This window comes from Macaca nemestrina, chromosome 3 (assembly GCF_043159975.1).
Source record: "Macaca nemestrina isolate mMacNem1 chromosome 3, mMacNem.hap1, whole genome shotgun sequence".
In the NCBI taxonomy this organism is placed as follows: Eukaryota; Metazoa; Chordata; class Mammalia; order Primates; family Cercopithecidae; genus Macaca; species Macaca nemestrina.
In genome coordinates, this window is record NC_092127.1 from 142,759,276 (window position 1) to 142,772,114 (window position 12,839).

The 12,839-nt window shown below is 33.6% G+C and overlaps 1 protein-coding gene across 2 annotated transcripts in view; it reads right to left on the reverse strand.

Moving 5' to 3' along the window:
• Positions 1–12,839, reverse strand: part of LOC105463307 (ANTXR cell adhesion molecule 2) — a 154,373-nt gene that overhangs the window by 103,792 nt on the left and 37,742 nt on the right. For both annotated transcript variants that reach the window (XM_011710333.3, XM_011710332.2), the window contains exons 9-10: positions 10,408–10,506; positions 8,561–8,630 (exon numbers count right to left, since the gene is read on the reverse strand). In XM_011710333.3, coding sequence (XP_011708635.1) covers positions 8,561–8,630; positions 10,408–10,506 — 169 coding nt within the window. The remainder of the gene's footprint in view (positions 1–8,560; positions 8,631–10,407; positions 10,507–12,839) is intronic.

The following is a 12,839-nucleotide window of genomic DNA, read 5'->3' on the forward strand; positions in this document are numbered from 1 at the left end:
ACTGCCATATAAAAATATTGTAAGCTAAATTATTTTTAAAATGTCTACCATATAATGTCGGGAAATTTCATGTAAAATTTTTTTTCAACGCTATATTCTTCCTGTTATAAAACATGACCTTGATTAAATCCAACATTATAGCTATGTTGAGCTCTGTGCTTAAACCTCAGGCCTAAAATCACACTCCAAATTGGTTTAGGAATATTTGCCAGTAAAATCACTCAATCAGTCACTTATTTTATTACTAGCTAATTGAACAAGTACTTATTAATTGATTGTAGTAGCGATGATAATTGGGCTGTATTGGTAAAAGGGCTGCTGTAACAAATAATACAAATTACAATGTAAATAAAAGGAAGCCCCATAAACAATTACAAAAGAATGTGATATTAATAAAATAGGTCTAAGTACAGGGGTTCTAGAGGGTCATGTGGGAGATACAACAGACTTGGCCTTGGCATGAGAGCATTAGCAAAGTTTTCCTGCAGGAAGTCAATGACAGGATGAAGCTTAAAGAATGATCAGAAGTTAGGAAAAGAGATTAGAAAGGAGTCCATGCAGATGGAGCACTCCGACAGGGTGGAAGGCAAGAAAGGGACAGGGACAGAACAGTCAAAGAAGTAAAAGTGATTCAGTACTCCAGTAAAAAAGAGGGTGAGAGTAAGAATGAAATAGCTCCAGGTTGAAAAGGGGAGCAGAGGAAAGATCATTGAGTCCCTGGATGCCATCTTTAGACATCTGGAATTCGTCTTAAGAGTTTTAAGTTTGGTAGAAATATAGTTAGAATTGTGTTTTACAAATGTCATTCTTGTTACAGTGTAAGGCAGGTGTCTGAAGAATAAATTTCAAAAGTAGAAAGACCAGTTAAGAAAGTCTCAGTGTACTTGAAATAAGTACCAAAGTAGAATTGAACTAAAATAGTGGCAATGAGGCTAGTGTGAAAACAAAAACTGAGACATATTAGGAGTCAGAATAAAAAGGACATGGACATTTATTGGATGTAGGAGGTGAGGAAGAAGAAAAAAGGATGACCTCAAAGTTTCTGTCTTACACAAGTAGGTGGGCAGTCTTGCATAGGGAACACAGAAGGAGCAAGTTTGAACAGAAGGATGTGAGTTTAATTTGGGACCTCCAAGTTTAAGGTGCCTACAGAAAATCCAAGTGACTTTGTAGACATTTGGATAGTAGACATTTGGACAGCAGACTTAAAGCTAATAAAAAGACCTTGCCAGGAAATTTGGAGCTCATCAGGAAGAAAAAGGGAGACATAGAAAGGGTGAGTTTATAAGTCAAGTATCCTCAACCACAATAAAAACTGAGGGGACACGGGGCACTGTGACTCACACCTGTAATCCCAACACTTTGGGAGGCCAAGGTGGGTGGCTGACTTGAGCCCAGGAGTTTGAGACCAGCCTGGGAAACATGGTGAAACCCTGTCCATACAAAAAGTACAGAAAATTAGCAGGGCATGGTGGTACATGCCTGTGGCCCCATCTACTCGGGAGGCTGAGGTAGGAGGATCACCTGAGCCAGAGAGGCCCAAAGTGCAGTGAGTCAGATCATGCCACTGCACTCCAGCCTGGGTGACAGTGAGGCTCCATCTCAAAAAAGAAAAAAAACAAAACAAAAAAAAAAAACACTGACAGTTAAGAGACTGTAAAAAGAAAAGTAGTCTAAAGAGATATCTGAGGAGAAAGAGGAGAAACAGCTAGGGTGAGAATATGAAGTCACAAAAGAAAAGGGAAAACCTTCTGAGACAAGAGTGGTACCTGGTGCAGATAATACAGGGAGGTAAGGGAAGATAATGCTGGGAAATGGCAACTCTTTCAACTTAATTTTCTATAAATTGTTTCTACATTGTTTAATATTTCTTACAAATATCTTAATCCATGCTTTGCTCCATCAGTAAAATATGTTTTTTCAAAGTAGGATAGAAGAAAGCTTAACAACTTAATGTAACAAAAAGATTGACTGAAGTACACTTTCATGTCAACTGACAATTAATTGTAATAAAATTAAATTCAAATGTACTAAAGCCATTTCACATGAGAAATTATTAAATAGTACTATGATATATAATTAAGTAAATAAAACTCATTGAGTCCTAATAGTCACATACTTGTATTTAATGTCTAAAGACGCATGACTGTTCCAAAACAGGAGAATGGCTCAGTGCCATATGTCAAAGCTACTCTGATCTGAGAAATGTTATACTCCATGAATTATGATTGACATTTCAATCCACAGTAACCTATTTGCAAAGTATTCATTTGCTTCTGACTTTATGCATATCCAATAAAAGATTGTCATTTTATGATCCATTAAAAAGGATGAAAAAATTAAATAAAATTGTGAAAGACATTTGCTGGAAGTAATAAATGATTTACCTCCAATTTGCACATACTGAAAATTAAACTGGCAACTACTCAAAAAGTTATTACAATTATGGTGACTTAAGATATTTTGAAATCAAGTGCTACTATTTAATGCTCTGCAGTGCTTTTTAAACGATAGTTTTATGTATGATAAAGATTTTAAGTTGGAAGATAAGATTCCATATTCATCAATAGTTTAAAGGCACCCCTTCTAGTAATGAGTTTATATGTAAATTAATGTTTTGACTAAGGATACTTTTTTTAAAGTGGCTAAAAGATTTTTGAATTAAACGACTTATTTTAGTATATCTCAATATGTGTATATAGGTAAAACAAAAATTGCAGTTAGCAAGATTTCTAGATTTCAGAAGGAAAAAGAGCTATATTCAGAGATTTACTGGACATCACAGGAAAGCTGTATTATAATTGTGTGGAGTATTGCACTAAATATAAGCACTTACTATTTGTTGTGTGTTTTTTTAATAATATTCTTAAAAGACACTTAAAAAACCATCCAGTCAATTTAGTGCCTAAATCAATCAAATTTAGCGCATTTTATCCAAAAATTTCAAGTGCCTTAGTGATATGGTTTGGCTGTGTGTCCTGACCCAAATCTCATCCTTGAATTGTAATTCCCATGTGGAGGAACCTGATAGGAGGTGATTGGGTTATGAGGGTGGTTCCCCCTATCCCGTTCTCATGATGGTGAGCAAGTCTCACCACATCTGATGGTTTTAAAGTGGCAGTTTTTCCTGTGCTTGCACTTCTCTCTCCTGCCACCATTTGAAAAAGGTCCTTGCTTCCCCTTAGCCTTCTGCCATAACTAAGTTTCCTGAGGCTTCCCTAGTCATGTAAAACTGTGAGTCAATTAAACTTCTTTCCTTTATACATTACTGAGTCTCAGCAGTTCTTTATAGCAGTGGAAGAATGGACTAATACATTTAGTAATAATGAAAAGCTTTGATAATATAAAATTTAGAAGCAGATATGTAAGAAGAGTTAAGTACCTATTTCAGGAATATCCTCTACATCCTCATATAGGTGTCCATCTTTAAATACTTTTCATGATCCAAACATCTACCAAATAATTCTAAACTTTAGAAAGTTCTTCCTTATTTTGATCTGAAATTTGCTTCCCCTTAACTCCCACCCTTTTTCCTCCTGTACCGATAAAGAGTAAGTCAAATCTGTCTGTTATGTGACAGATCTTCCAATGTCTTGAGAGTTAATGCATCACATCTGAATAGTATTTTTTTCAATATTTTAAATTGTATCCATTTAACATTTCCATATGTGGTGACATCTTATTAGCCACCCCTCCATGTGTTCATGTGTTAAAAGACATTTCCAGAACTGTATATAATACTTAGGATGAAGAGGCAATGCAATTAGGTGAACTTATCACATTGATAGATATAATCTGAAAACTGCACCATGTGAAGGAAAAGAGAAATGTTCCACCAAGGAAGTGTGGGGTAGAGAAACAGAGAAAGCCTTTTGCTTTAACCCATATCATCATGATTCTAGTGTTTATATTCAAATAAAGACATAACTAATGTCTTACTATCCATGATTTTTCAAAAAAATAAAATCTCATTCCTTACAAGAAGCAAAAGGAATAATGTGTGGTTGTATCACCTGCTACTAACATAAGAGAATTAGGGATTGTATAGACACACACACACTTACAGATGTAAGTATGCTTTTGGAAAGAACAGAAACTACAGTAAAGGTAGAATTTATCTAACCAAGAAAGAGAAATAGAATTAATCAATTTTATTCCAGGAAAAATAGATTGGGCTTAACACAGAAAAAGAAAGTTGAAGAAAATAAAAAGATTCTATTACGAAGCCAGGCTCTAACCTCAACTCTGCTACACTGTTCATCTCAATGATCCATCAGTTTTCCTTAAAATTTTCCACATACAGTGATGTCCCACCACTTCTTACTCAAAACACTCTGTCAAGTGTCTTCCCACACTGCCTTTTAAGAGAACTAATACTATCAGTTTCATTTGATTTAGATATTTATTTCATATTTGCCAGAAGATTCTGGCCAATGTTTTTGAAAGCACATTTAACTATACCATATGCCTCCTTAAATCATCTCCATCAAACAAACTGTAGGATAAGACTCCGGTTCATTCTGTTCTGTTTTTCTTTCTTCACAATGTGTTTATGTATATTTACCCAATTTGTTCTGTTCTTCTTGCCAAATTACAGGTTTGAGATCTCAAGTATTGCAGAACAGCTGTGCTATTGTTGATGTCTCACAGAACAAGGGTCAGAGAATAAACCCATGTTGCAAATACTTGTAATACTTGCACATTAAACTGTGAGGCTAGTGCCCTGGATTAGGGAACATCCAAAGAATGTCAGAGAATGCATCCTATTCAAATTTAAGGAAGACAATTTGGCACAAAGGAACCACTTTTAGAAATAAATTCCTAAATAATCTGCAGATTTTTCTTGGTAAAACAGTATGTTTAATCATAAACCATTTTAAAAGTAAACTATGTTCAACAAAAGAAATAGAAAACAATAACTTCACTACTATGACCATTCTTTCTGTTTAAATACTAAGAGTTTGTTCATCTTAGCCTAAATATCTATATCAAATAAAGAAATTTAATAAATACAGATCTCTGTATTTATCAGACAGGTCTATCAAAAAAAAGTTATTGAAAGATCCATCTGAACAATGCTCAAAATGATATACCTGGATAGGATTTGCTCAGATAACTTTAACTTTCCTTTACTCCATAACATTAAATTCCAAATGACGACCTGTGTCCTAGCTACTCGGCTACAGTCTTAGTCCTCGATCTCCCACACGCTCTTTTAAACCAAAATCCACAAGCCTTAAGTTTTTACAAGAATAATCCTCAAGCAAAGTGCAATTCATGAAATAACATAAAGATAGGAAAAGAACAGATAGAGCAGGCTAATGAGATGAGGCACATGCCCATGGATGCAGCTCTGAGACTGTGCATCTGGCTTTGAGGCTCTCTGTCTAGGGTTACTTCACCAGCATGTTGTTAATTATTTAAGTGAGAGAATGAGGGGAAGTATCACCACATCTGTCACCCTCACATAGGAAAAACCTTCATTCATTGTTGGGCCAGATGTGTTTATTTGAAACATAGACTAACTAGCTACTTAATGGGTCTGAATCCTTAGCCAAAAGCTAATTAGGCAAACATATTAAGCATCAGTCACCTTACAAGGCTAAACTGTTTCAATTGCGTTGATTTCGATCCAATCTCATAAGAGAACTCATCACCTACAAAAGTGTCTGAAGAAAATTCAAGGCACAGGAAAGGCCCAAATTACTTGCAACATACTAAGTAAAATAAATAATGATGTCCCCAAATACCCAGTACATTAACAAATAAAATCTAAAGTTTTGCTTCAGTAGTATCATGTACCTGGTCCAGGAAAGAAAGGCAAAAGTAATTCTTTTAGACACATCTCTGTCCCAGAACATTCTCAGTTTGCTTGTAGGTGAAATATTAATGTCAAAATCTAAATGAATGATGATTTTTCATGTCTGATATTTATTATGCTATGTGTGATTTTAAAATGTATCTCCTGGGTATTTAACCTATCTACAAATAATTAAAGTATATCACTAGCCTCGATGGTATTCTCTTCAAAAGAAGACTGTGCCCAAAGGCAAATTCTAGAGAAAACAAAATCAGTGCCTGGGATAAAAAAGGCATAATGCATTTTATAACTACTTCAGAGAAGAAAGTAAGTTACTTTCCTTAACTAGTCACTATTATTTAAAATAGTGTTTTTTTTTTGTTTTTGGTTTTTTGGTTTTTTTGTTTTGTTTTGGTTTTGGTTTTTTTGCTGCTTTAAATAGTATGGCCCCCAAAATAAAATTCTGACCATTTTCCTCCATCCTGGTACAGGTACCTGATCCCAGCAATCAAATGATCTCTCAGATTTTTATGTTAACTGGTAAACAAGAATATTTGAGAAAAATTCATTCATCCTTTTATCCACCAAACATTTAGTAAATCTACTATGAATCAGACATTGTGTTAAGTGCTAGCAATACAACAAGAAACAAGATAAAACATGTTCTAGCAGGAAGTAGAAACATAATAACAGACAAACAACTGGCTTTGGAGAAAAAATAAAACATGAAAAAGGTATACAGGTTATAGACTCAAAAGAGAAAGATTGCATGATTAAATAGAGTGATCAGAAAAGGGTTTACTGAGAAGGTGACATTTAAACTAGACTTAAAGAAAGAGTTTATGTGCTCCATTGACATACAGTGTTGGTAAATCATAAGTTAGGATTTTTTTGTTTTACTTAGACTAGGTTCACATATACAGTTCTAGATCAGGGAAAGAGCAATCCAAGCAGAGGCAACAAGAAGTATAAAAGTGCAGGAGCAGGAGTGCGCAGATGTGGTCAAGAACAGCAAAGAGGCCAGTGTGACCATAACTGAGTAGAAACAGCAAATAGAAGATGAAGTCTGAGAGGGAGTGAGAGACGAGACCCTGTAGAACCTGGTATAGTATTACACTAATTAGACTTTTACTCCGAGTGGGGTAAAGAACTCATCACTGAGAATCTTAAGTGAAGAGATGACATAAACTGATCTGTTTTAACAAGATCACTCTTGTGAAGGATGGAAACAGAAAGACCAACTGAGAGACTAACACTCCAAGCAAGAGATGACAGTAATTTTATTTAGAATGGTAGCAGTAGAGGTAGAAAGCAGAGATTGGATTTTGGATAAATTTTGAAATTAGAGTTGAGAAGATTTGTTGATAGACTGGGTCTAAGATAGAGAAAGAAATCAATAGTGACTCCAAAGATTTTTACCTGAACAACAAAAATGATGAAGCTGTCAATGGCTAAAATGGAAAATACAGTTTGGGAGATAGATTGGGGGAGTAATCAGGAGGACCAAACCTGGAATTACAGATTCAATAAAACAAGACTAAACTTAGAGTCAATAGATGCATCATGGCTAATATAGACACGATTACTCAGAAAGCCATCGAGTCCTGTGGTGTGCTTGGGGTTAAGATGACTCCACAAGAAACTGACTTGCCTCAAATTCCAATGTCAATTTAATTTACCTATGGTTAAATTAGTACATGATACAGAAAATGAATAATACTCTTAGTTTTGTAAGCTATCTTATGCAGCTTCTTTGAATCTATTTAAAATAGAAAGCTGACTCTGTTCCAATTTACTTGCATGACCAAAAGTGATGTACGATAGATATCTTGAATACTTAAGTATCCACAAAAGATAAATGTTCAAGTCAGCTTAAAAATGCTAGAATGATTTTCTTAGTTTCCATAGAGGAAAATATAATCTTCAGTCTCTAAATACTAATCCAGATTTTGGATTGTGGCCTTGTATATGTAATTTTTCCCTGCTTTCAGTATCAGATCTATATAAAGAGATCCTAGAAGACTGTATGCTATTAACTATCTTAAACATGCTCTACTGTTGGGCTAGAGAATATTTGAACTATTTGTAATTGTTTGCTTCATCATAGAACTGAAAAAAATCACAAATGGGGACACTAAATTACCAGTAGAATTATTTGTGTATAAACAGTTCAAATAAGACTCCTTCATCCAAACTAAATATATTTTTCTTTTTAGCAGATATCGTGGTTTTTTGGCCACACAAAAGAAGATGAGAAAATAGACCTTAACAGAAATGGAACACAAAGCACAAGTTAATACAAATGTACAAGCATTTCCTAGTGCAAGGTGTGCCTTTTTTTAGCCATGTTCTTGATGCTCTTTAATAGCAATATTTATTAAATACTATAGTAATTATTGAAAATCTCACTTTTGAACTGTGTGTGTGTGCATGTGTGTGTGTTTAAAATAGCGTTTATGGCTCTGATTATTTATAGGTTCTAATAAGAGTTCTCAAACCCATCCAGATAAATATTCATAGAGCCTTTTTAATCAGTATTGAAGAAACTAGATAAAACACATTTTAGCATTTTCAACCTACTAAGAGTATAGCTGAAGTACTAACTTGCTTGCCTAGTACTAAGTGGCTTGCCCAAGGCTTACTTTTTAATGCTCTGTATATCGAAAAAAAGATAGAATAAAGTGACCAGTGTATATGTCACCATTTTAAAATAATTTTTTACTAAAAATGTTATAAAATGGTTTTAAATTAAGTACTTACTCTCCAGCTTTATTCAGGATAGGTGCAGGACAAAGCATAGAATTCAACTGTACACTTACTGGTTTTACACCTAGAAAATAAAATGCCACTGAATTAAAAAAGGGTTTTATGCATCTCACACAGTTTCATTAATAATATGAACAGCATGCTTCAATCAGAGTTCAAATGTGGAATACTAGATATATTAACATAAAACAACTAAAGAAAGAGAAGTAAAAGGGAATGAAAAATGGAAAGAAAGATTATATGCTCTGTTGACATATAGTTCTGGTAAATCATAAGTTAGGATTATTTTGACTTAGACTAAGTTCACATACCATTCTAGATACTATAAAATATATTTTATCTTAAATTTTTTAAATATCTCAGATTTTTTAAAATAAATGCTCTGTATTATTTTAAAGGCACACTTTGGAAAAGATGAAGGAAGATGAAAGTTAGATGTCCAAAGGAAAATGAACTTATTTCACAAGTTTAATAAAACATTTGTGTCTACAGTAAATAAATACATTTTATGAAGTCGTATACTTAAATTGCCCTTGTAACTTTAATAAAATACAAGAAAAATGATTTAGACTAGAAATATGCAGAAAAGTTACTTAGTCAAATTGATCCTTCTAGAATCTAAAAGAGGAAATACCAATTTCATTTATTTGAGGATTTACTTTAACAAACTTAATCTTATGTAGCTAAACACGAAATATGTTTATTTTATAATGATCTCAAATATGTAATCAAAAGGAGCTAGGCTAAGCTAATGCTTAGATACAAATGACTACTGAATAAAAATAAAATTATTTGTCCTACTCAATTGTGGAACCTACTATGAAGAGAGTTTGTAAATTTTTTCCTTACTAAAATTGTGATCTTAATAGAAAAGAAAGGAATTAATTATAATATTTACTATGCTGAGATCCTCACCATTTTAATTCAATAAACACATATTGAATAGGTACTGTGTGTATGGCCAAAGCTGTGTTAATTGGAGTGTTTACACTCAGATAAACAGCAAAATGGCAGATGAATGTAAAAAAATAACTCTACCAGAATTTACAGAGTTATAAAGTCTGCCTTACAATATAAATTTTGAAGGGCAATATAATAATTAATAAGAAAAAACATTTATATAGATACCCAAGATGCTCATAAAATTAAGATCTATTTAAGAGGGAGGGTTTTTTCAGAATGAAAATAAAAACTTAATCTTGACTTTTTTAAAAGTCAAGGACAGGGAAAATTAAAACTCAATTCAATAAATATGAAAATTATCAACCAACACTATGCTGGGTGAGAATCTGAGATGCAAAAATCTATAAGGCAAAAAGACTATCTTCAATAAACTAACAAATTATTGGGAAATCAGATAAAGAATACAAGTGACCAAAAAAAAAAAGAAAAAAAGGAAGAAGTAGGAGAGAAGCCAAAGATAATTAGATTTTAAGGCAAGTGTGACAAGAAAGAAGCCTGAGGAAAGAAGCAATTAAATCATGTGGTTGACGCAGTAGGTACCGAGTACGGTCAGGAAAAGTGGGTTCAAATATCAGCTCTGTCCATTATTAGCTGTGTCACCACATACAAGTAATTTCATTCTTTTAGCCACAAACCATCATCTCTTCAATGAGGGTAGTTAGGACAGGGTCCAGCATTTATTAAGTTATAAACAAACGTTGCCTTTATTAAATAACTATTAAGTAATTATCACTACTATTTGCATTATCATTCAGACTTCATTTCTTTCTTCTTTGATTAAAAAATATGTCACAGCTTTAGTTGGAGAAAAAAGAAAATATTTCATGCTGATGTGCTTTGCAGAGATTAAGACAACACTGAGATTACTGGGGACCTACTTTTTGTATATGTTTCATTTACAGTGTAGGTGCAGAGAACACTGCCATTCCGACTGCCCAGCATGAATCCTCTTCCACTTAAGACAATCTGAAATTCCTCTAGAAGTAAAAGGAAAAATAAACATTTTAATCACTGCTTTATCAAAAAAAAAAGACAAGCTGAAATGAAAGCATTAAGGCACATAGAATAATTTTTTTCACGAATGTTAATAGCAAAGAAGACATAGTTCTATATTTCCAACTATGCTGGCTTTCTTAGACCCGCTAGGTAAATGTAGTGAAGATACCATTCACTGCCACATGGGGATGCATTATTTTATTTTCTAAACAAAGTGATTCCCAGTAGTGACTGTGAATGAAAGCATTAACAGTCATTCCCAGACAGATACTATACAAACCTCTTCAATTTCCATCCTTAGGAAAATACCAGGGAAAAAAAAAAAAAAAACGTTATTTGTCCCTACTCTCAGGTATTAAGATTTGGGAATGTAAATAAAATTAATTAATTATGTATGTTCTTTGTTCTTAGAAAAGTCATATGTAATACTTTCTTTAATCTTCTATGCCTGTTCCATACAGAATTCTTCTTTAACCACTTCTTCACCTTACTAATCCTGATTCATTTTCTATTTCAAACTTATAAATAATCAAAAGATCATGTATTTTGGATTGCTAATAATTGATGGCCAGTCGCAAAAGTTGATGTAACTTACTGTACCATTATTTATAATAGAAGCAAGCACCAAAAAATGTTAGAGAGTGGAGAGTGAGAGAATAGGCTGGAATGAAAGTTAACTGATCAAATATCTTGACAATGAATGCTTACTGCTAAGCTGCAAGATAGTATATCAACTATTTTAATAGCAATTAACACTTGTTTAGAAGGTTAGTTGAAGCACAAATAAAATGTTAAATAGTTTATTTGAGCAGACAATTCTTGAATTAGACAGATCCAAATCAGAAGTGGTTTGACCGCTCTACCAAGGGAATACAAGGGGGAGGCTTTTATAGAACCAGCGTGGAAGTAAACCAAAGAAAATATTTGATGGGTTACAGTTACACAGTTGCCTTATTTGGTCTATCCCAGTGGAAAGTCCCTAGTTATATAAGTTTGTTAGTTGTTTTTGATTGGTTGCACTTAAATTCTATTTTTCTTAATATAGGCATTTGCAATAAATAGTTCAAATTAAGTTCCAATTATATTTGCAAATCAAGTAAGGTTAAGGCTACTTATGAGGCCTAAGTGTTTTTGCCAGCTTGGGGCTTCTTCAGGCCTGTTCTCCATTTTAATTTAACATTACCAATCCTCTAAAACTTCTCATATCTAACATAATACAAGTATAATATAGTCATTAACTATGCAAGAAACTACTGCCAACCCACTTTTCATTTACTGTGTTATGAAAGGAATTTTACTTGCAAGTTAAAATAAAGTTCAGATAAAACTTAAAATGTGATTCGGTAAGAGTATGGGCATTAACGTCAGACAGGCAAGGGTCAAACAGGGTAATTACCAGGAGCAAGTACTGAACCTGTCTGCCTCAGCTTCCCCATCTGTAAACCAGGGATGTATAAAACTTTCAAATGGTGTTGTTATAAGGATTAGGTAAAATTATAAATGCAAACAACCCAGTATACACTCAGCACAAAATAGGAGTTTAATACATAATAGTTACTACTTTAATGTCATTTTTCCATTTATTTTTCTTTGTTATGTCTAGAAATGTATTAACCTTCACTTTTAGGAAAGATAATCCTTCCCTGGGATGTTCAGATGCACTACTTCCCTTAAACATCTCCATATTCATTCATTAGGGAATCCAGAAGATGCACAGTGTGAGATCATGCACAACAGGCTGGGAGGCTCTGTGGTAAATTACACAACATATTTTCTCCCCCACCAGACCCAATATTTTTCCTTTTTAAAGTAAAGTCAGGTTAAAATGAACTGTAGGTCAGGCTTGAAAAAGAAATAAAATAGGCCAGAAAGAATCACACTCTGTCTGGGCAAGGATGGCTGGGAGGTGTGAAAACCTGAGTATGTGCTTAGCACCAGCTGATGAAGCCACCTGCTTCCTTCCTGCCATCCGTCCATAAGTCACTTCCTTATGTGCCCTGAGCTGGCAGATTCTGTACTTTGGCCAGGTCATCAAAGCATGGAGCTCAAAGTCTACATATATCTGACTGTTCGTATAATCAGACAAAAGAAACGATTTCATATTTTATTTTATTTGCAATAAGAAAGGTCTCAAACGTGAACTAAATATACAGAAGATTCTAAAAGCCTGTCACACAATATGCTCATTATTTAAAATAACATTCCAATCTTAAAAATTTGAATTTAAAATAGAAATATTTCAAGGAATTATTTAAAAATTCTTACACAAAAAAGATGCCAAAAAAGTTAATTTTGCTATTCTTTTTCCAACATG